Source organism: Colius striatus, chromosome 2 (genome assembly GCF_028858725.1).
Source record: "Colius striatus isolate bColStr4 chromosome 2, bColStr4.1.hap1, whole genome shotgun sequence".
In the NCBI taxonomy this organism is placed as follows: domain Eukaryota; kingdom Metazoa; phylum Chordata; class Aves; order Coliiformes; family Coliidae; genus Colius; species Colius striatus.
The window spans coordinates 37,571,811-37,596,353 of record NC_084760.1 but is presented as its reverse complement, the minus strand read 5'-3'; the positions used below and the strand labels follow the sequence as shown (position 1 = coordinate 37,596,353).

Sequence of the window (24,543 nt, the reverse complement as noted above, 5' to 3'; positions counted from 1 at the left end):
TATGCCTGATATTGTTTAATTTGTTAGTATAGATGCAGTTTATGGATTATCTATGACTCATTTCCCATCTACTTCTGTGTTTTTTGTTGAGTTGCCTTTCTTCTATTACTGTGTTCTGGAAGAACACAGCCTTCTTCCCAAGATGTGGTGCTTAAGTCTCCTCATCTTTTCTGTTGCAGTATTAATTAGGATTCCCTCTGCTTTTTCACCACTTGTGTTACAGAAGGAAAAGAGCTTGGACCTTAGTAGAGGATCTATGCTGTACACACTCCACTAGCACTAATTTTGGGGATTTTTTTAAATCAAACTCTGTACTCATTGAAACACATTGATAGATGATGAGTCCATGGAAGGCCATGATGAATGTATCATCTGCGTAATACCTCAGTCACAGAGCATGACAGTCACTCTCCATTGCACCTGTAACATCACTTAGAGACAGTGTTTTGTTTGTGTGTGGGTTTTGTGTGTTGATTTTTTAAGGTCTTGAATTAAAAACTTACTGTAGCATTGATGCCACACCATTTCTAATCAGCATCCCCTCGTTATTGCTTTCCTTGTAATGTCTTGGGCCTTATTTCTCTTCAGTCTTCCTGTCTCTGTCTGCAGAAGGAATTACTCCATTCACTGTTGGCATCTTGTCTGTGTATGAGAACCTGTAGGCCATTGCCAAGTTATCAATTTTTGTTTTATTGTGGATAAACTGAATAGTCAGGGGCCAGCTGAGGTCTTTGGCCTTTGGTTTCTGTATTGGGTGCTCTGTAGGGCAGCAAACATGAAAGTTTTTTACGCTTTAAAAGCCAGAAGGACACTGAAGCCTATTAGGGCAGAGAAATGGCTCTTCTGGCTCAATAATGAGAAGATTCAAGTTGCTTTCTTCATCAGACACCTTCCTGACTGGGATTCTCTTCCCTTTCAGCTTTCAGGACTGAGCATCGTGTAGCTCAGTTTTAATGGACAAGAGTTTTTGCTGTCAGAGAAAAATATCTGAAGCAGCATCTTCCCAGTGTTTCATTAGTTGATGAGTCAGACAAATGGACTCTGGGTATCTGGCAATGAACTTCAATTCCATTAGGGAGTGGATTTTAATAACAGAATTGGAAGACCAGCAACAATGTCAGGGATTCACTGTGTAGATAACAAGCTTTTACTAGGCTATAAGTAAAGCTCCTTGGTAATACATGTTCTTCCTCTTCAGTTTGCAGAGTTAATGTTTTACAGAACTTAAACTTCTGCTGCTGTTGTCTCTCCTGTGAAGAAGCTTACCCAGGCAGCATGTTTCATTGCAGGTTTCCAAGAAGTACAGTGAGATAGAGGAGCTCTACCAGAGGCTGACAGCACGATATCCACAGACTTCTCTTCCACTCTTGCCTAGAAAAGTTCTCTTCGTGGGGGAATCTGACATCTGTGAACGAAGAGCGATGTTCAATGACATCATGAAATTCATCTCGAAGGATAAGAATCTAGCAACGAGTCCTGAGTTACTGGAATTTTTAGGTAACTGAATGATGTGAGTGTCCCCTTTCCCTAAATGTGCTTGATAAAAATGTTATTGACTCAGGTAGAAAAAAGTAGAGAAAGCTGTCACTGAAAATGTCCTTTTGTACATCTACAGTGCTGCATAGTCATGTTTGCTAGTGTTTTTCCCTACTCTCTGTGGACACATGCCTCGTTCAGAAATTTTGATACTGCAGTGCTTGTTTTGAAGATACCCATCCCACTGTTTTTGACTTCCCTAAGCTATGATTCAGAACATGTAAGTTTAGAGGGCTAAATAATAATTTATTAATAATAATTTCAGAAGACTAAATATTGTCAGTGGAGAGATGAACTCGAAAGGGACAGTGCAGTCTCCCCTTAGTGATCAGTTCTTCCATGGTTTGTCTGGTTTTCCATCCCAATGAAGTTGTTAGGCATTGCTGAAGAGGGTCTTAAAGCAAATTATTGACTCTGACAAAAATTGGAATAGGCAGATTCTTTTTTTGGTTAAACTCTTTCTCTTGCCTCTTGGGTTTTTTTCTCCTTAGTCTCATGTCCAGCTCTTGTTGTCTCTCTTCCAGTGATTCATCGAGTTCCTTGCTTATGTTCCTTGGGCATAGCAGGGAGTCATTGAATGAATGGAACAGATGGGCTTCTACTCTTAATTGAGCTGGGAGCTGCTGAGCAAGGAATACTCCAGCATGATGCTGTGCAGGATTCTCTGCGTGGCATTAGTTTTAGGGAAGTGAGGTTGCAAAATGCTAGCAAGTAACCAAATGTGAACAGGTGATTTGCAAAAGTGTCAAGTATGGCCAGATTAGACCTTCTGTGTGACTGGCAGCTCCCTGAAGTTAAGAGGGGCAAAATTGCATAACATTTGGCAAATTCCCTTTGCTAATAAGGTTTTCGAGTGTTTGGGGGTCTTTTTTTCCTTTTTTCCCTGGCAATGTTCTCTTGAAAGTAGACCAGTTGTGCAGAGAATCCAGAATTCATGTTGATTACCTCTGTGTGCTGATTAATCTAACCATGGTGTACATGTCTACAGCTGAACTAGTCTGGACTATCTTTACACTGTGGACAGACTGGGTCTCACTCTGCCAAAACAGGTGGAATTCAGTGCATACACTGCAGATCCTCAAGGTCACTGTGTACACTTAACTTACACTTACACTTAACCTTACAGATGCTGGAAACGTAGTATATTATGGAGTGTGTAGGGGGAATCGACATAGTAAAACACAGATGACTGGGAGGATAAAATAAGAAACATTCTAACATTTGCTATCTACCTCCAACCAGCATTCTTTTGCTTATAAGAGGAGCACGGACCAGTCACTCATTGTAGACACCCACGTTTAGTTGATGAAGTCTGCCCTGGATGATTTGGCAGATGTAAGCATGAAAAGCTGTATGAGATGACTCTCCCATGTGATCTTACTTCCAACACTCAAAAGGCTGAAACTGACTTTTATCTGTCACTAGCCTATTTTTAGCAAGTCTTATTATTTTAAATTGCTTTCCTGAACATCCAGAGGCTCCACAGCAAGGAGCAGTTCTCTGCTCATTCTCCTGGGCTTTGCATAAAACAAGCATGGTGAGAAGACTTGGTCAAAGTGCGTGTTTCAGTTTGCTGAATTTGCTCAGTTGGATGGATCTTGCACGCTAGAGGAAAGCAGAAGTTCAGACTTCATTTTTTAGTGTAAATTGAAGAACTGCTATGGAATTTTTTTCATTCATCCAATGCTCTAACCCAAATGAATTAAATTAGTAGCAAAAAGTGGAGTCGGTTTCATCTGGCTGTGTGAAAAGTAGCTATCTATGTTTAATCAGGGTATTTATGGCCTCTCTGAGGGCAGTGGAGAGAAATAGGCACTCCAGAGAAACTCTTCAGACAACTCTGTTTGCGTGCAATGAATCAGCACGTGGAAATTCTATTGTTTCTACTGATTATAGAAGGAACGTAAATAAGCAGATGTGCTACTATGTCTCAGATAAAGTTAATTTCCTCTGTCTTTCTCTGCTTAACTGCTTCAAATCAGTAAACAGATCAGACACATCAGTGCACAGAAGGCAGAGTCAGAAATGTTAAAAGAGTTTCTCAAAAGCTGATTGTGTCCTTCAATCCACAAACAAACCCATTGGGAACAGGTGCAAGGTATTAAATAAAACAAAGTTGTTATCTTGTGTATTGAGTTTTGCAACCATTATTGTATTTTACAGGAACAAAATCTACTAGTGCTGTTGACTTCAAGGGTAAAAACATTCCTGATGACAAAGAGAAAGAAGATGAAGAAAATGAGTCATTGGATTTTTTCAAGGAAGAGAAGGCACGTGACTTAATCTCACAGCTTTCATCATTGGAAAATGCCAAGAAAGGGGAGAAAAAAGAAGATGAAGAGGAAGAAGAAGAGGAAGAAGATTTAGACCCTCTTGGTATAATCAGGTATGGCTGGTAGTGCCTTTGTTATTTATGTTTTGGCCTAGTTTTCTAAACAAAAAAGGCTTTTCTATGTCACTACCCCCTCATCCCAGCATTTTATAACATTGAGCACTTTCAGTTGAATGTCACACAGGAGAGGCCTCTGCAGTTCATGGAGATGTTTCAGTACAGGGAAGAGTAGTACCTCTGTAGTGCATTCCTCAGGAAATCCAAGTGGCTGGATTGTGAATGCCTTAATAACAGTCTTAGCTACAGTAGGCACTTTACTGGACACTGTTGGATCCCAGCACATATGATAAAGGTGCCAGGGTCCTTTGGATGTACCCATCTGGAGTACAGTGGTGTGTACTGAGTCTGGAACTGCTTTTCAGCTCACGTCTACAAAGAGGTAGAGTTATAGCAGCGTAAAGACCGAAAGAGCCAATATTTCAATCCTCATGTTCACAAATAGGCTGTTCCTTCCTTCTTCTCTTATCTGAAGGGGTCACATGCTCAATGCTGTTAAGGCATTGTCAATAACTGCTTGAGAAAGAGTAATTGAATCAAAGCTTGCTGATACTACTGTCTGGGTCTACTTACCTGTCCAGTAATTTTCAGACAGTTATTTTCTTCAATTCAGGGTGGAACTTCTTACTTAATTCCCAAAAACATTTCTAACTACTGAGGCCTAGAAGCAAATTTAATTTCTCAATGGCTGGGATCATGAGTAGTGACTACTGTTTTTAGGGTGTCTTGGGCTTTAGATACCCAATAGAAAAGGCTTACCTGTTCTTGATCTTAAGTAACCACCAACTGACTCAACTGAATTATTTCATCCACTCACAGTTACCAGCCACTAATGAACGTTCTTTGCCTTGGACCCAGTGCTTTCAAAATGCTTCTTCACAGCAATAGGCAGTCACTGATAATAATTAAGCCAGTGCAGAGCCCTCTCTTAGTGTTTCCCAATTAACTTTGATTAATTTCTAAGGGGAACATTTACTCCAGACTCTGGTAAACCAGAGTCTCCCACACTAAGTTAGGTATGGGACACTGATGAACACCGGAATCACCAGTTGGACTTTGCTTATGATATTATGTATATGTATAGTAGTTGATGTCCAGATACTGTCCTTTATACTTGAAGTATTTAATCCTTTACATATCACCAGAAAACTTTAAATATTATTCTTCTGACAAAGCATGTGCTTAGTTACACAGCATCAAAATTACTCTTTCGATGAAGAGTTTAAAAAAGTTAAGTGCTATTTATAGTGAGACATTAGATAAAGCAGTACTTCCCACAAAATGGTCTTTAGCTGGTAAGTTTACAAAAAAAGCTGGCCTTTTTTGGATAGGAAAATGAGGTATTGGGTTAGCAAATGCAACACTCTGTTTTCCAACTTACAACAAGTAGAAGCTATAAAGAACTTGATGTGCCAAGACAAGCTTTTCTGCTCTGCACAGTTTGACATAGCATTTGAAAGTCTTGATTATTTTTGTCTCGTAATGCCTTGAAGGATAACAAGATCTGGTGTTTAATCCTCATTTAGTTTATCGCTTCCATTCCTTTTGAGAACAGAATTCTTACCGAGTCAGAATAACTGCATTTATGTGAGAAATATGATCTTTACTGGTACAGAGCTGCAGCAGGACCAGTGGTGAGCTATCTATAAAGAAATGTCCATATGTATTTCTTCTTATTTTTGTCAATCTCACAGGCACAATGTCAAAGCAGAAACATGGGTGTGGAAATGAGAACCCTGAAGCTTACATTGTCTCTATTAAATAACTCACTCTGTTTCTATGGAAGACATTTTCAATTCTCATCAGTAGAGATCAGATTGGACACAAGCATCATATCCCAGCTTTGTGCCATCTAGTAATAGGTGTCTTGGTAAGAGGCCAAAGGCGGGAGCTTAGCTGTCAGTGGATGTGGATCCCTTGGGTGACCATTTTAGGGTGTCATGTATGCCCATTAAAATGTGATGTGCTTATGTGCTTCAAAGAGAATGCAGGACCCACAGAATTAATGCATCAGATGTGCTTGAAGTTACTTTGGGATGGGAATGAATAAAAAAGGATGTTATGCAGACTGGATAAATATGTCTAGCAGTAAGCTGCTCCCTAATACCCAGTAAATTCAGGTTAAAAAAGTAATCAACAATCCTTTCCCCTGTGAAAAACCTTTGAAAAAATGTAAAGCCAGCACTGAAACGATCCAGTCTGTTCCAAGCAGTATTGGTGGCCCGGGTGCAATGAGCAGCAGAGCTCTGACCTAAATTGAATCATGTGTTTGGCATAATCTTACAGGTTTTTTTTTCTTTCTGGATGAGGATGGAACTGCTCCGGTAGCATAGACCTCCGTATGTTGTCAGCACGCTTCATTTGGTAACAACTTTTCCTTCTGGGCCAGAAGGCTGCAACTTGGATTTGACCCAGCACTGCTGCTGTGCTGCTGAACCACCAGATATACAGTCTGATATACTGGCCCTAGGGGAAAAATAATAATCTAGGGTCTTTTTTTTCTGGTTTTGTATTGCTGGTGGTCATACAGGTGGAATCTCATAATGACTGATTCCTCTTGCTTGGAGGAGACATTCCCATAGTTGCGCTCATTCTCTTCCTCATGTTCAAGACTGTGTCTGAGTTGCCCTTTCATGTCTGGTGGGCAATTCACTTGCCAGTTCTGCTCTTCTGTTTTGTGGTTCTGCAAAACCTCTACAAACTTTGTATTTCTTTGCTATATGATTCTCATTCCCAAGAACTTTCCTTCTGTTAGCAAGGTGATCTTGGGCCAAGTCTGGGATTCTTAACAACAGAAAGACTGGGTTTTTTGTTTGTTTGTTTTCCTCCACAGGCCAGGTTCTTTCTAAAATAAAAGGTGCTCATAATTAGGGGTTACATTTTCGAGGTACAGTGTTGAAATTAATTAAAATACCTTTTTGAGGGCTGTTCCTTCTCCTCTTCACCCACTGTCCCTCTTAATAGTTTGCAGTACTGTTATTCTAGTGTATTGTCACCATTTACTCTGCAGGCTTTCCTGGACATTTGTAGAAATCTTTTGTGCTTTGGACAGAATATACAGGTCCTGTAAAAACCACAGTCATTAGAATATCACTCTCTTAAAATGTTTTAATTCATTTGTGAGTGGGAAATTAGATCTGTGTTGTACTCACATTGTAGGGATAAAGTTAAATATCTCTGTCTCTATTATTCATCTTCAAGTGAGCACAATACTGCTCTTTATCACTCTTTAAATCTTTTAATCTCAACATTTGCAGATATATCTTTCTAAGTGCTTAGTAGGCTGCCGTGGCATTTTGACAATATACCTGGGTTTGTATAGGTGCAGTATGTTTTAATGCTACCACATTTTAAAGGATTTTCCTTGTAAACTGCAGAATAGTTCTCTGTGGCTAGTCACAGTTGCAGGGGTTTCTCAAGTGGAATACCTTCAGAAATGAGAGAAGACAGAATACTATAAGAGCCTAATCCTCTGAAGGGAAAGGCATGGAAGATGCCCACAAGCTGGAGGAGCTGTTCACCCACAGCTTGGATATTATTGATGATACTGCTGAAAATTCTACAATGGAAAAAGGTGTAATTTGCCAAGGGTTTGAGAAGATTTGCATGAAGAAAGCTGTCTGAAGCAGGCACTCTGAGCAGCATCAATGCTAGTCAGCTCAGCTGTGCCAGAGGATGTTGGCTTAAGCTGACTGGGCAGTACCTGGCCATGTCTATACCATTACATTCTCCTGTCTTCCAAATTAGGTTTGCTACATCCAGACTGCCCACTGGAAATGGCTGCTGGCCTATGCTGCCTCCTGGGCTGTGATTAGGATGGTTTAGGAGAAGGCAAGCTGTCCCATACCAGGTGAGTACCAGGGACTTTCCTAACAGCTCAATTGTTGAATCGAGCTCCTGTGCTCAGGCCCCAGGTGTGAAGGTGTGGTGGGTTTGTGTGTCAAATTTTTGGTAGCAGGGGGCTACAGGGATGGCTTCTTTAAAAAAGTGCTGCTGGAAGCATCCCCTGTATCTGACAGGGCCAGCACCAGCTGGCTCTGAGATAGACCTATTGCTGACCAAGGCTGAGCCAGCTAGTGATGGAGGTAACAGAATCAGAGAATCACTAAATGGTAGGAGTTATTAAAAGATATTAAAAAAATGCATAGATGAAATACTGAGGGATGTGATTTAGTGGAGTGATGGGCTTAGCAGTTTGAGGTTAGTGGTTGGACATGATGATCTTAAAGTTCTTTTCCAACTGTAATTATTCTATGATTTCTCTCTTCCCTGTCCAGCTGAGGAGAGGAAGTGATAGAGTGACTCAGTGGGCACCTGGCACCCAGACAGGGTTAAACCATCACAGATGGAATTACTAAAAAAAAAAAAAGAACAGTGGGGCCCTGAGGGAGCCCACAGGGGTTAGCTTGCTGCTGCTACTGTATTTGTTCCCAGTCTGCCTTTAGGATTCCCTAGTGTTATGGGTTCTCTAGGGAATTCAGATGACCAGTTGTGGATTTTTTAACTTGGTCCAAGAAGAATGAAGTTAGGCATTTCTAGCTCTGACTCTTAAAACAGTTTCAAAATCACATCACAGTAACTGGATTTGTCTTCTCCCTCTCTGGATGAACTATACTGTTTTATTGTTTGTAGGTTGAAGTCAAGACCTTTAGCATCTCTCCTTTCATTTTGTAGTTAAGACAACTGAGTACTTGTAAACCTGGGAGAGCAGCTGATTAAAATGACTCAGAACCAGCTCCTCTGAACAAAGCAGAAACAATTTTGCAAAAGGAGTGTGACTGCTTCATGGTTTAAAGCATGCAGCATCCTTTTTGGTGTATGCATTTTATCAGCTGCAATTAACTTCTGAGGTAATATTTGTTCACCAGCGTGGGAGAAATCACCTTTTCCTGTGCTTTTCTTTCCTGTCTTCACCAGCTCTCTGCAGCCCTCCCAGAGCCTCTCCTCCACACGCAGTTCCCTCCCTTCCGCCCTTTTTTCCTTGCCTCCCTAAATCTTTCAGTGGCAGTGTATCATCACTCAGCCCTAGGTTTTTTCTGGCAAACTGCACAGAGTTCAGAGGTGAGTATTCCCCAGGCAAGAGCTCTTCTGTCTCCTCATGTGTCCTGGAGAATTGCTGTCTCCTTTCCTATTGTTTCAGAGGATTTCCCCTCTTGACTTCTCCTCATCCAAATTTGTGCCTTTCCAGAGAATAAAGTCATGTGGGTAGGTGGAAGCTTTGTATCTGTTGTGTCTAAACACAGATACAGCTAAGTCCTGACAATAGTAAGGAAGGGCTATTACCTTCCTTACTAAGGAAGGGATGGGGCTGGTGAGGGCTGACCTTTTGGAGGCCTGCTGCCAAAAGTTTTTTAAAGTCTAGTAGCTCATTGTTGCTGGGGTCAATCTCAAGCACCACTGGTGCCAGAGGTTTGCCGTTGCTGAGTTTAGTTGGTAAGATTATTAAAAGACTTGGGGACCTTTTCTGACTGCAGATGAAGTGGGCTATGGCTTTGAGCAACAGATTGGCAAAGAAGGAGCAGCCAGCTAGCCTTGGCCTTGCTAGAAGCCTGCAAAGTCAGGCTGGCTGCTGGAGGAGGCAGGTTGGTGCATAAGCCAGCAGTTGTTTCTGGATTGCATCCTACACCTTCATGTCTCCCAGCCCCCTAATGGCCTCCAGGCAATGGTTTAACTTCTTAGCTGTTCATCCTAGTGCTCCCTTTCCTTTCCTTTTTACCCTTGTTGTAGCAGAAGAGCCTAGAATGGCCTCAGCCTTTTGCCTTGGGGAGAGAAATGAGTGGCAACATTTGGTCTTGCTTCTTCTGCCAGAAACCTTGGGCTGCTAAGAATGGCTGATGAAGAGGCAGAAATTGACTTAAGGGAAGTCCTGTATTTAACATGTTTCTAAGTGGTTTTATTGATGGAGTGCCCAGAGCAATAATAGGTGAGGGCAATGTGCTTGCTGCTGGATTTTCACCTCCAAGGAAGTGAATTTCTGCAGGCTGGAGTGGTATCATGGCACAGCTGCTGTCTACTAGACAGATGGTCTGGAGCGAACTTGTCAAAATGCACATTCAGCTGCTGTGCCTTCTGGCCCTTGGTTGGCAGGGTTGTACTCCTGCTGCTCCTCAGGATGCTGCTCCTCAGGCACCCTCCTGCTCCTCAGCCACTCGTAAATTCACAACTGCCTTTTGGTCTAGCCAAGTACACGCATGGCTTCCCCTCTGAATCCAGTAGGATTCATATGCAGCAGTAGAAACATTTGTCTGTCTTTCCTGATCAGGTGAGAGAGACTGAAAGTGTCAAAACATACAAGAATAGTGAAAATATAGGGGTCTTTTTCTTTAATGCAATTCAGATAGTTAAAACAATGAACAAGAAAAGAAAAAGCCTTGTTTTCCTACCAGTGTGTGTATCCATGCTCACATCTGTGAAGCCTTCAGAGCTCCAAACAGGCAGAACTTTATTTTCTGTCAGTTCTTGAGTCACAGGCTTAGGTTGCGAGGCATGCTTGAACATCACTTTGCCAAGTGACACAAGTATTTGTCACAATTCCAATCCAGCTACTGTCAAATTGGCAACTTGCAAAATCCCAGTAAATGACTCCCTTGGTCTTCTACTGAAACATTTCTGACAATTGAGTTTTTTCTGAAAACCAAGGACATAGTCTGGTATGGTGTTCTTCCCTATCAAAGGGAGGCAAAAGAAAAAAAGGCAGCAAAAAAATCTGTTTGTAGGTGCTTTGTGAATGCAATGGGCTTTCCTTTCTTGTCTGCCTCCAATCCTGTCTCCTGAGCACAGCTTCCCACGTGTTTCTTTACTGCAAATCTTGCCGTGCCCCCAGATGGAAGGTTGAAGGTGATTGAAGGAAACGGTGGAAAACGAAACTGTGTTCGGGTATTGAATCTCACAGAATTATCCATAATCATTCTGTCTTCTGAGTGGAAGAAACATATTCTCTTGGAATATGTTTTCCTTGGGAGAACTGCCAAGGCCTTTGAGGCTTCAAGTGGTGGAACCAAGAACCTTTTCTAGCTGTATCAGGGGAATCATGTTGGATGTGTGAAGGACTCAGCCCTCTTCTCTTGTTGCTGTTTTGCAGTAGTGCTAACTCAGTGTAAGTGCATTCAGGAAAATAGAGATTTTCTGATGCTTCTGGACTTGTAGTGGGCAGATGTTAAACCCTTAACATAACAATACTCCTTCAGGAGAACATATTTGACAGCTGATTGCAGAACCCCTGCTGTATGTCCACTTCTGCCAATCAGAGAGAACCATACCCTGGGAACAGAGCTAGGACATTCAGATTGTCAGAGAGGTTTGGAGAGGAGTAGGTACATAACTTACAGATCTAAAGTTGGCTCCTCTGTGTTTTCTTTTATTCTGGGAACAGTCACTTCCCTGACCTAAGGAGAACTTGTGAGAGTCCTCTCCCAGGCCAACATTGTTCTTACCTGCATTCGTATTTCCTGGTCTAATGTTGGATTTTTGGTGCTGTAAGATTATGGAGTCATTATTTCCCTAGGTTTTATGTGACATGTTGAAGCAATTTCTTTGGTTAAACTTCAGTGGCGAATTTCAGGCATGGCTGGCTGGCTTGAGTGACTCCAGTACATACACAGCTGGAATATAAAAATCCTTTGGGAAAGAATTTAAGTAATTATTTTAATGTGCTTCATTTTCTTTCTGATTAGAACACTGAATGTACTTTAATGGGTTTTATAAATAGTAAAATTGTGTTTATACCATCATCCTAAACCCAAAGGGGACCTCAAATAACTCTTATCATCTGTGTAGTGTTCCAGCTGTGTATGCCATCCAGCAGCATTTTCAAACAGAACACAAATGTAACTACACTTGGAAGGAAATGCAGCAAGGACTTAATAGCGTAGTGCAACACTTCATTGCAGCGTCACACAGTAAGTGGAGAGCACATAATTCATCTGGAAATGCAGGAGGAATTGCACCAGTGTAAATAGCCAGCTTGGAATTTGACGAGCTTGCTGAAGTAGGTATGTCTGCTTTTAAGAAAGATGTCATGGGATTTGTAACGGACCTGGTTCATTGTTCACACTGTATTAAACCAATAAAACTTACCACACACTTTTCTCTATATAGAAGAACTGTAGAGCCATGTCACTGGAATGAAATACTGTTGCCACTAGCTGGCACCAGCTTTCAAATAGTTCCCATAGTCCTCAGAATGAAGCCTCAGCTTTTGATTTCCCCGTCCTGTTTCACAGCCACGCGCGGTCATTTGCAGCAGTGCGGAACTGAGCCGCGGGAAAGGTGTGCAGAGGCTGCCCCGAGCCATTCCACAGCCCTGCTCAGCAAGTCCTGACTTCACTGAGGCAGGCTCATAGGAGGCAGGAGATCCTTTAGAAAGGGTACAGGATAAATTTACAACTCCACAGAATCAAAAACGTCTTGTTTCTTTTTTTATTTTTACTTCTGCTTTGTAAGGGGATTGAACATGATGTAATTGGGCAGATTTAAACATGTTTTGTTTCAGGGACTTTACAATAATGGGATGACTCATGTCCTTAATTAGAATAAAAAAGCATTACCTCATGGATGAGCCTGCTCCTTTCACCAAGGCAGGGGAAAACTTTAATCGACAGATACAGGGAACTGCTTGTACATGAGACAGACTGCTGAAGAGAGATGGATTCAGAGGTGCCCTGGTGCTTTTCTGTTCACCAAATATAACAGAATTGTTTGCTCTAGAAGAAGTCATCTATGGGGCAAATGTGTGCTCAGTTTAAATTGAGATGGGAGACTTGCTTTTCCTTTCATCTGATACTGTCACGTTCCTAATTCAGCAGACTTAATAAAACCATTGTTCCCTTTTCCCCATGGATCTGCTGCAGAAGTTTCTGTCTTGGTTTTAAAAGATCAAAGAACTGTTTTTTTCAAAACCGTTTTGGGAAGTGATCTGTAAAACTTTGCCAGAAATGCATGCATTACTCGTTATAACTGTGGATGGTACTAATTAACACACCTGGGGATCATATCTCTTGTTGCTGCCCCTTGCAGCAGTTAGCCAGGTCTGGAATCATCTGAAGTGCTAGTGAAAGGAGGAATGTTCTTAACGAAAGACACACATCTGTGATTCAGCAGCTCTTCATTCTGCACTTGAATTTATCAGATCACGTCACAGTGCTTAAAAGTTAGATCCTTCCATTATCCCTTTGGTAAAAGGAATATAATTGATTTCATAGGTCTACCTGGGGAAACGTTTCCCTTTGCACAGGAATGTGGCATCCAGGTTGCTGTTAGTTACTGTTGTCATTGAAGTGAAATAAATGCTTTCTGTTACCTTCCTTAAGACTCAGAGCCTTTCTTTCCATATTTCCTGAGATGCCCAGTCATATCTAGATGTCCCAAGGGAGGGTAAGACTGAGCATTGCAGTGAAATAAGCAGCTGTGGTAGGTGGTTTGACTGTGGCTAAACTAGTAACTAAAAGCAGGCAGGAATGGTAGTTGTGCACGGTGCCAACAAGAATGAAGTAGCTTCTGTCCAGCGGCTTAATCCTTCCACTCCCCAGAGCAAGCTGGTCACATCCAAAACAGGAAGGGCCCTGAGCTTGTACTGATCCCTAAACTATGTCTAGGCATCATTTGGAAAAGCAATAACTAGCCTGGGCCAAATTCATGCCAGGAAGCATACTAAAAGCTCACAAGACAGACACTGTGTGCCGTTTTCTCAGCCCAAGCCTTGACCATGTTTATGTGCTTGTATCAATGCTGGCTTTTTGTTGTTAACAAGGCAGCCTGAAGAAAATGCATATTTAAGAGTCGGGATTAGAGCTGAGGCCCCATAACAAGGCTTTTCTTGGTGCAGGTGGTGCTGAGTGTGTGTCTGGATGCTCTGTGTTCATAAAATACCAAGGGCATTTTGCAGCAAGTATATAGCTGGCTGCTGTGACTCCTATCAGCTAGCAGTCTGTTGGGTGATCATGGGCACAGCTCACGAGCTAGCCGAGGACTGGGTGGATGTAGCCTGCCTATTGTGGAGCATAACAGTTCAACTGTGTGTGAGTCATGGTGTGCTAGTTGGCTGAGAAGAGGTGCTACTATAGGCTATTATCTGAGATCTGCTCTCTGATCCATGATTTTCTGTAATAACTGCTACTTATTTGGCACAATACACAAACCAGTCAGAGTGGCTTGGATGGAAGATTTCAAAGCTTCTCTCTTCCTTGCGTTATTGCTTTTTATGTGTAATAGCACCCAAGGCGTTCTTGAAAGCATCATTAAACACAAAACATGGTGCCGTGCCCTCAAAACCACCTTACAATATCATCTAGACCCATTTGCTAAAGATGTCTCATTTTTCCTCTGTGTGATGGGTTATCTGCCAGCATGGGCTGTTGCTGTGTTTAACAGTCTTGTCCTGGAAACTTGTTCCTGAGTCATTCATCTTTGTCATCTTGGCTGTGAGTGACAGAGGCATGGCCCCAACTCTTCCCGTAATATGAAAGAAAGCATATGCTTTCTTAGGAGGCTCCTGAGGGCTAACCCTCAGTTCCTCCCTCAGGGGCTGTTACAGCAAACCCTGACCTCACTGGAGTTGTTTGTATTTGTTCAGTGGTGCTGCCAAGAGGCAAGGGCAGTGCCACACAATGCATGATGCTCAAACAGGAAGGAGAAGCACGTGGTCCAGAGTTGCTGGCCAAGATCCTGAGGGAATTAGTTTTGATTCTTTGTGTCAAAGACATCCTGTTTAGGCTGTGGACAGCTCATTTCTGGTCTTCAGGGTTGTGTTTCATTTCCAGTATGTAAAAGAAGGATGCTGGCATGCCCTGCCACGTAGAGCCGCAGAGAGTGAATTCTGAAATGTTGTGGGGTGTTTGGAGGTTACTCAAACGTTGCAGTCAGATGGCAATAAGTATTGTTTTAGTTGCCCTTAAGAGGTGGTGGGAGATGTAACCCAGTTTGTTGTATCACTCTCATGGAGGGACTTGCTTGGTCTGCCAGCTGTTTGCCAGCTGTGGCTCACAGGAAGGAAGCCATTGTGGTGGTGGTGTGTGCTGCAAGATGGATGCTATTGAGGAATATTATGAAGGATGCCAGGCTGTCCTTAAACCCTACAGAAAAATGGACAACATGGCAAAAGACAATCTCCTTTCAGCTTGTTGCTTATCTGTTCCTCTTGGGAGGGGCTGGTACCCAGGACTCCTCACAGGGATCATTTCCTAAAGGGGACGTGGAGAAGACTGCATCAAATTTGTCTTCATACACAGTCCTCTGGCAATATCTCATCAAGCTTTGCTTGTTCAAAGACCGTCACATGTCACTGTTCTGTGCCCAAAGCATGTTATAAGCATCTTCCATTTCAAGCTGTGACTTTGCAGAGTTCTAGCACAACCCTCACATTACTGCATGCACTTTGTAATGAAAATGAGGTGCAGAATAAATAATAATTCCAGGACACCACGCAGTGCAACGGAAAACCAAGGCCAAGTGTTTTATAGTATGGATACAGTCTTGCCCCAGCCCTCTTGTTCACAGGGTAGGTGTGTGTGCTGCCTCCTGTGCTCATGGTACCTCTGCTGTGGAATTCTGCCAGTCATGGGAAGGTAGGAGCCTCAAAACCCTTCCCTTCCTTGGAGAGACTACAGACAGGTGTGGTGGATTGGCTCTGGCTGGATGGCAGGTGCCCACCAAAGCTGCTCTGTCTCTCCCCTTCTCAGCTGGACAGGAGAGAGAAGATAAAGCAAAAGATCTGTGGGTTGATTTAAGGACAGGGAGATTGCTCAGCAGTTACTGTCAGGGGTAAAACAGACTCAACTTAAGGAAAATTAATTTATTACCAATCAAATCAGGTTAGGACAATGAGAAATAAAACTAAATTTTAAAACACCCACCCCTCATGTCTTCCTGGGCTCAGCTTTAATCCTGATTTTCTCTGCTTTCTCCCTTGCAGTGGCGCAGGGAGATAGGGAATGGAGAGTTATGGTCAGTTCATCCATGTTGTCTCTACTAATGCATTCTCTCAGGGTGAGGACTCCTCACACTCTTTCTCTGCTCCAGTGTGGGTCCTTTCAAGAGCAGTTCTTCAGGAACAGACAGTTCCAGCATGAGTCACGAGTCGTGACAGCAAACCTACTGCAGGGTGGAATCCACAGGTCTTGCCAGGAGCCTGCTCCAGGGAGGGCTTCCCATGGGGTTACAGCTTCCTTCATGCATCCGCCCACTCCAGCGTGGGGCTCTGCCCAGGCTGCAGGTGAATGTCTGCTTCCCCCACCCCGTGGCCTCCATGACTGCAGGGGCAGGACCTCACAGTGGGCTGCACCACAGGCTGCAGGGGAATATCTGCTCTGGGCCTGGAGCATCTCCTCCCCTCCTTCCTCACTCACTTTGGGGTCTGCAGAGATGTTGTCTCACATATGCTGCTGTTCCAATGCAGTTTGCTCCCTCCCCCGTCCTTAAACGCCTTGTCCCAGAGGCATTGCTGATGGGCTCAGCCTTGGCCAGTGAGGGATCCATATTGGAGCTGGCTGGCACTGACTGTCAGACACGGGGGAAGCTGCTGGCAGCTTCTTACAGAAGCTGACCCTGTAGCTCCTTCAGTACTAAAACCTGGCCACACAAACCAAATACAGCAGGTACCACTGTCCTCCCTTGGGAGTGCAAAGGAAGATAAATGGAGACAGGAGTGAGGTCAGGAGCTGCAGATAGGAGCTGGGTGGGCAACCCACAGGGGCTCAGTGAGGAGCATAAGGCAAATCTGTGAAGCAGCATCTGGTATTTTGGCCATTTTTGATGTAGTATATGTTTACAACCACACTGATCCTGTGGTTTTGGTTCTGTCCTAGTCATGTGGCACGTGAAAGGGCTGTTGTAGCATTTCTTCTTATGGATCCAGATCCTGAAATGTCCCGGGTCTCTGTTTTCTGTCTGAAATTGTCATTCTGTCTTTCAGTATTACCACTACCATTGTAATACCAGGGAGTAAGAGCTTAAAACATTGTGCAGTTATTTGTAATTGCTAAGCCCCGGCTGTCATCAGCATCATTTCATCACCCTTCCACTAGTTCCTCATACTGACACAGATTAGTGATATAACTTCTGCTTCCCCTGGGCTGCCATGGGAGGTGGTGGAGTCACCATTCCTAGAGAGATTTAAAAGATGCGTAGATAAGATGCTGAGGGACATGGTTTAGTTTAGTGATGAGCTTGGCAGTGTGAGGTTAGTGATTGGACTCAATGATCTTAGAGATCTTTTCCAACAGTAATGATTCTATGATTCAACAGAAGATCTCCCTTACCAAACCTCAACTAATTTCTCGCATCTCTTCACCTTACTTAGTTACACAAGATTCTCCACTGATGTAAAATGGCATAATTTTAATGTACTTTGGATTCTTACAGGATTTGATAATCAGAAAACTTGCCCAAAGGATCAAGTTACTTGCCTCAACTCACACTGTGAGTCAACATCAGCTGATCTTCTTGGGCTAGCAGAGCACTGTATACTTGCCGCTTTTATTGTTCCTGCACAAGCCTGAGTCTCATATTGTCTTGGATATGAGAGCCTGAGATGTTTACCAGCATTTCTGCCCACAAGTGTGTGTTCCCTCTCCATTTTCCCTGCTTCATCCCCTGTAGCACATGAATCTTCAGCATGAATATTCTAATGCAGCCGGCCCCAAGGGGAATAGCTAGCAATGACAGATCATCGGGTAGCTAAGTAGGAGCAAGGATCAGGGTCTGTAATGAATCAGTTGGGTGGATTCTGGGATCTGCAGGCTCTTGTCAAATGTCTCAAGTAATAATTCTCTGGGGGTATGAGCTGCTAGGTGGAAGCCTCCCTGAGATCATCCATCTGCCACCTCTGAAGAGGGCTGTGGGAAAAGCAAGAGCCGTTCTGAGAGAGCTGAGCTCAGAGCGATTTTTTGCCAATAGGAGGGGAATGATTTTGGTTATGATTTTAGAATATTATCACGGCTGTTAAATAACACCAGCGCTGAGCTGAATCTTGTGAGCCAGAACATTTGTAAAGGCTACTTATTTCTTTTCTTTTGATGACACATTTGTGGACTGCTTGCATTAATAGGTTTCTGTGATTCAGTCCCTGGCCTCTCTGTGCTCCACAGGGAGAGAGGTCCAGTGGAACTTGTGGTTCAGCAACTGCTGTGTACGCTCAGCTTAGTGCCTATCCCTGAAATTACTTCTGTTGCAAGAACTCCTGTGCTGAGAAGTCAGGACAGTTAGCGGTAAAAACATTAATAGGAATCCAATTAGAAAAATGCAGAACTATGTCAGCTATTTTTCTGCTCACAGCAGAAAGAAGCCCCTTGACAGCTGTGCTGCAGAGCCTCAGTGTATCCTTAGGAAGGAGAGTTTTGTGTCTCTGGTGCTCCCTGGTGTGACTGTTCCTACAGTCTGACCTGCAGCAGTGTCTGCAACATCAGAAGTGGAATTGCTTCGTGGAATAGGTATATCTGTGGCCTAGGGAATATTTCACCCAGGGCAATTTTATCTTACCTCAGCTAAAAAAAAAACAAACCAAAAAACCCACCAGAAACCTCTAGGCAGGAAAGCTGCATTTTCTTTTTCTGGAAGAGGTTTTGATCTTGTGATCAGCAGGAGAGGCAGCAGCTGGAGCGTGGGGCTGCATCTGCAACAGCGATGTCATTTAGCTCTGACAATGTCTCACTGTGCCCTTCTCTATTTTGAGCCATCTCTGTCTTATAGTGAGAGAAACCCACGGCACAGCCAGGAGAAGAAAGTGGCGTTTGTGAACAGCAAGATGTGGTAGAGGGAAGGCAGTGGGAAACCAAGCTCAGCCTCATCTTCCCTCTTCGGGCTGTATCACAGAGCAGTCGAGACCCTGCAGTTTTGAAGCAGTCTGCCTCTGAGTGCAAGTCCTGCTTGGCTACTGCTAGAATTTACTCACTGTCTTGGTAACCAGCCCTTCTCTGGCTTTTCATAAGCTCTCTAGATGTGGTGTGACAGATATGTCAGGAAAAATTTTAGACTGCAACATCATTTGCAGTTTGCTAGAGGTTTTCTGTAGATTGGAGGTGGGTCTGTACAGGTTCAAGGCGAAAAAAAAGGAGGACGCTCTGGGAGTAAGGAGGCCAGAGGTTTTTTGATGGAAACGTCCTCTTCTGTGATGTTCTTTAATTGAGGCTTTTCTGTTCACAGACAGAAAAAAACTAGACTTGTGCCCACAGTCAGGGTTCTTGTACATGTTCTACTTTTGAATGGGGTGAGGAAGGAATTCGTGTGAAGCAGCAGCAGAGGGGAAATATTTTCTCCTGAGAAGCACAACGTGAGGCTGGGAGGCTATCAAACATAGGGGACAGGAGATCCTGCTGGATATGATGGCATTCTGTTTGTGAGGGAGTAAAGATTAGGTAGCACAAAATTAAAGCTTTATAATATAGGTGTGGAATAGTCAGACTGCCTGTCCTTGGGAGCAGGCACCAAGCAGTTGCTGGTCCTGCTAATTTGTCTCCACCAAGGCCTGTAGTGACAGGGCAGCTTTAAAATTTTCCATTTCTAGGTTTAGACATGACAAAAGGAAGATTCGATTTTTTTACAGTTAGGGTGGTGAGACACTGGAACAGGCTGCCTATAGAAGTTGTGGATGACCTGTCATAAGTGTTCAAGTGGATGGAGCTTTGAGCAACCTGATATAGCGAAAGATGTTCCTGCCCGTGGCTGCGGGGAGTTGGACTAGGTGGTCTTCAAAGGTCCCTTCCAACCAAAACCATTCTCTGCCTCTATGGTTCTATGATTGAGAGGTGTCAGTGCTCAATGCTTCTGGAAATGAGGCATCAACTATTCACATGTTCAGTGCTTTTTCAGAAATTATTCAAATATGTCTAGGAAGAAGCTACAGTGGTATGGTTATGTGTGTGTTTGGCTTTTTTTACTGTTTCAGTGTTTAAGAAACCAATCACTTCTCCAAAGTGGTTGCTGTTTGCATTTGTCACTTTTACTTGCTAGTTGTAAGAATTCTTAAGACAATGTTGGATATGTTAAGTAGCATCAGTTCCCTATTTGTGAGGCTTTATTTTTTTTGTGTTTGCTCCTGAATCTGTTTAACGTGTGGTAAATAAACATGCTCACTAGCTAGATTTTTCACACCCTGTTTGTTTCAGCTTGATTGACTTTGATTGCAAAGCTGCTCAGGATGTTTCGTGAAGAATGTCTCATAAAGGGACAAGGTTGACAGGTTGATTTCATTATAGCTGTCATATTTATATTCTTGTCATGTTGCACATTTTATTGCTGAGTTATACTGCATGTAGACATCACTTTGCAGCCATGCAACTCAGTACTTGCCCAAGAATTTGTTGTCTTTGGAGCTGCAGAACTTTTTCAATCATTAATTAACATAAGAGAATGGATTTTTTTTTCTTAAAGAGTGTAATTTTTATAGGATCAAAACATAAAGCTGGGACCTGTTCCTGAATGTAACTCAAATTGTCTTGACTAGTGATCTCAAGGGAAAGAGAACAAGAAATAATGTCTGACAGAGTTTGTGAAGTCCAAACTGTTTGCTTAATTTTGTTCCTGCTACAGCTTGCTTTCTCCAGGAAGATTTTATGTTTATTTAAGATCTAACATGAATTTTGTCTTTTATTGAAAATTGACTGATGAACATCCTTGTTTCTTCTTTGTAGTCAGCATTTACAACTGGTTACCAATCATAATCAGCTTCAAGCTCTTCCCTTTGATAACTTACCTACTGTTACCCCTGCTTATTTTCATCCCTTTTTTTCCTAACTCCTCCCTTCTGCATTTTCCTGCTTTCCCATTGCAGCGTCCTGATTCTCTTCCAGTTACATCTGTTTTTTTCAAAACCATAATTTGACCAATAGTAGCCTTCAAAGCAGAAAAAGAAGAGAGGTCTAGAAGGTAAGAGGTAAGAAGGGAAGAAGAAGGCTCAAGATGACAAGGAGGCCTGATAGTCCAGAGAATAAGGCAATCCTATAGATTCTGGAAGTGCAGTGAGAAAGTCTCTGATACTGGCCAGAAATTTGGGGAAATGTATTGAGGAGGCATGAAAAGGGAAAAGAGAATTATATTAGGCAGAAACAGAGAATTATATTAGGCAAGGGCTGGGCACAGAAAATAAAAGGTGCTCCAGAAGAGGGAAGCAGAACAAAATTCAGTTTCTCTCCTTTTATCAGTTTGATATCAAGCCTTACCACACTTACAAATAGGGGAAGAGAATTAGGGGCACAATAAAAGCTGGTGTACATTAAGCCCTGATCCTGCCATCATCATGCTTTTTTATTAGAAAAAATAGCTTTACTATTTCATAGACTGAACAACACGACATAATATTCTTTCCTCCTTATTCCACCAAAGCCATGGAGAAGAACCAAAAAGAGAGTGTTCTGATTTCATTCCTCCGTGCTTGAGGTGTCTGGGTGCCTAAGTTAATGCAGAAAGAGCTCAGGCTTACTCTCTACAGAGAAGATGCATGCAGTGCTGCAGTGAGATCCTTGGTCGCTGGAGCTGGAGGATAGGAGCTTCCATTATACTGGTCCTGCTTTGAAGAGAATGGTGGGAAGTCTCAGGACTGCTATGTCCATGCTTGGATAAGGGACTATTATTGACCAAACCAAAAAAAACAGCAACATGATTCTGGCAAGACTGTAGTAAGACTTTAGCACTGGAATAGGCTGCCCAGGTGGATTGTTGAGTCTCCTTCTCTGGAGACATTCAAAACCCACCTGGAGGAGTTCTTGTGTGACCTGCTCTAGATGGTCCTGCTCTGGCAGGGGGGTTGGACTAGATGATCTTTCAAGGTCCCTTCCAACCCTTAAGATTCTGAGATTCTGTAATGAATGTTCTGTTAATTACCTACTGATTATATCTGATTATCTGCCTTTCTTTAACCTTACCAAGCATCAAGGCAGCGCTCACCAGCCCATGCTTCTTTGTGTTGTACTCTAGCTTTTCTAATTTCTAAAATAGCTTTATCTTTAGCCCTCTGTAACCTCCCTGAAGTTCTAAAAAGTGTTGAGTAGTTACTGCCAGGGTGCAGAAAGATACCTGGCCATTTTTTTTCAAAGCACGTTATTGTGTGATACCTGGTATTGCATATTTGAAAATGTGCATCATTGACATAAGTATCAGCATAAGAACTATTTCCCTGCTGTCAGAAACCCTGAAAGTACTGTTCCACTGCTTTGCAGATCAAACACAAAATGTTAGTGAGTATTTTTGGCTTTTTCACGTCATTACTTGCAACTTTATTATGCCTGTCTTGTTCTGTAGCAGTGTCCTTGCTCTGCTTCAATTTAGTCATGATTATATTTTGAAACTTGTCTTTTGTTGTCCTTTACTTGCTTCAGCAAGTCTCACATTCTGGTTCAATCCAGAAAATCAAAGGAAAATGTTCAAGTAATTCCCTTTATGTTAATTTTCTTTCTTTTCAGCCTACTCTGTAACCCTTGTTCCCTTGCCAGACACATGACTGCCTGTGTGCTTTATTAATTATCAAGCTGAAAACTTTTAGGAAATGTTTCTGTATTATGATGATTGCTAATGAGCTGTGTACTAAACACAAGTTAACCGTCTGTGCTTTTGTCATCTGTTTTCGAATTTTATTGAAAAAAAGACATAATAGGAAGCTTAAGGACAGATTATGAAAACAGCTTGGCTTCTTTTAGGAAGAACAGGTACTCCTGAGTGCTGAGCCCTTCAGAAAAATCTCTCCACAAAAGTAGGTCCCTAGATGGGAGCTGAGCCCTTGAAAATCTGTTCCTTCAGGCTTTCTTCCCATCTGTTGCTCTACTGGAACAATGGTCCAAGTCTGGCCTAATTTGAGGGCTGCAGCAGGAAAAACTTCTGTAATCAAGTGCTTCTCTTCTGAATGATATCTAATAGGAGATTTATCCCATCTAGTAGGCATTATCTTATTTTGGGACATACCAGGGCCATTTAAAACACTGGAAGCTAATGTGGCGTCTACAAGAAAAAGATGACTGTGAGGTAAAATATCCCCGCGACTAGCACTTGTCACGGTTGTTTAATGCTTGGCAGTCAGGCTGTGTTGAGCTGACAGGCTTAGAATTTCTCTTGGCATCCCTTGCCCAAAGTGGATGAGAATGACCCCTTTTGTCCTGTCTGTTATTATTAGGCAGCCTTGGAAAATGAGCAGTGTAGAATGAAATGAAAAGGGGCAGATGACATTTTGTTTTCTGCGTGAACTAGTGTGTAAGTTCTTTGTTTTTCAGAAATGGTTTTCAAGAACATGTGCCAATATTGCTGCTGTTTTAGCAGTAGTTCCTTTGTTCAAGCCTGAACATAGATTTGTGGGAGTTGGGGTGTCCATGTATACTAGCGAGCTCTTTGCTTGTAAAATCCCATGGATACATAAAATATGAATATACATTTTCTGAACAATTCTTTCTAAATATTACAGTAATGTTCCTTTCCTGGAGCATAACTTTATTGTGATAAAAAAGAATCATATTTTCAGAACAGTAAGTTCTGAAAATTTTTATCTGTGTGCTGAGATTACACTTACTTTGAAAAATGACGCACTCTTCCTTTGAATAATTACACACACTATTTTAACCCAGCAGTGAGGATGGGTTAGGAACTCCAGTCTGTATGGCATGCAATAGACATGCCCTTTCATTTAAGCTATGAGTCACCAAGCATTAGATCTGGAGATCCAATATTTCAAACTCCAGCTATCACATATACAGATGTGGAAATCTGACTTTGGAGTGTCTTAGTCATCCTCATTGCTGTTTCCTACAGCTGACCAGAAGGCTTTTCTGCATTATTGATGTGCTAGTGAGACATGGAAGCTGCCAAACAAAGGGATTTACATTGTGTTGGTCAACAATAATATGAGGATTATGCTCCAAAAATAAATTAGATTTGAAAGTGGATGCCTGCTGCTTGCATTTTCATAGGTGATTTGAGAATCATTTGGGAGCTAGGACTCTCAGATGGATTTTCAAGCATGCCAGCAGCCTGACTAGGTGGATTCGTATATCCTGAGTTTTGATCATCCGGTTTCGGTCCATGTCAGTTAGGAGACTAGTCTTTATCTTCATCCTAGGGCTACCAAGATGATCAGAGGGCCTGGAGCATCCTTCTTATGAGGAAAGACTGTGGGATCTGGGGCTGTTCAGCCTGGAAAAGAGGAGACTGAGGGGGGACCTCATTAATACTTACAAGTATTTAAAAGGTTCGTGTCAAGAGGATGGTGTGGCACTTTTTTCTGTTGTTTCCGGTGACAGGACAAGGGGTAATGGACGTAAGTTGGAAGACAAAAAGTTCCACTTAAATTTAAGGAAAAACTTTTTTATTGTAAGAGTGAGGGAGGCCTGGCACAGGCTGACCAGAGCGAGTGTGGAGTCTCCTTCTCTAGAGGTTTTCAAACCCACCTGGACGTGTTCCTGTGCGACCTGATCAAGGGGAACCTGCTTTGGCAGGAGGTTGGACTGGATGATTTCTAGAAGTCACTTCTAACCCCAGCCATTTTGTGATTCTACATCATTTATGAGGCAGTTAGAAACTCAGAGCAGAAGACGATAGTGTTGAGTCATTTTCACAGTACTTCATGTACAGAAGTCAGTGAGCATAAATAGATTTGTCTGAACAAAGGATTTTTTAGGGCTGATTTGGGTTTGTTAACATTTTTTGAA

At 42.5% G+C, this 24,543-nt stretch overlaps 1 protein-coding gene across 1 annotated transcript in view; it reads left to right on the top strand.

Annotated features, from left to right (window-relative positions):
• Positions 1 to 24,543, top strand: part of HS1BP3 (HCLS1 binding protein 3) — a 58,718-nt gene that overhangs the window by 14,411 nt on the left and 19,764 nt on the right. The window contains exons 3-4 of the mRNA XM_061989966.1: positions 1,290 to 1,497; positions 3,700 to 3,922. Coding sequence (XP_061845950.1) covers positions 1,290 to 1,497; positions 3,700 to 3,922 — 431 coding nt within the window. The remainder of the gene's footprint in view (positions 1 to 1,289; positions 1,498 to 3,699; positions 3,923 to 24,543) is intronic.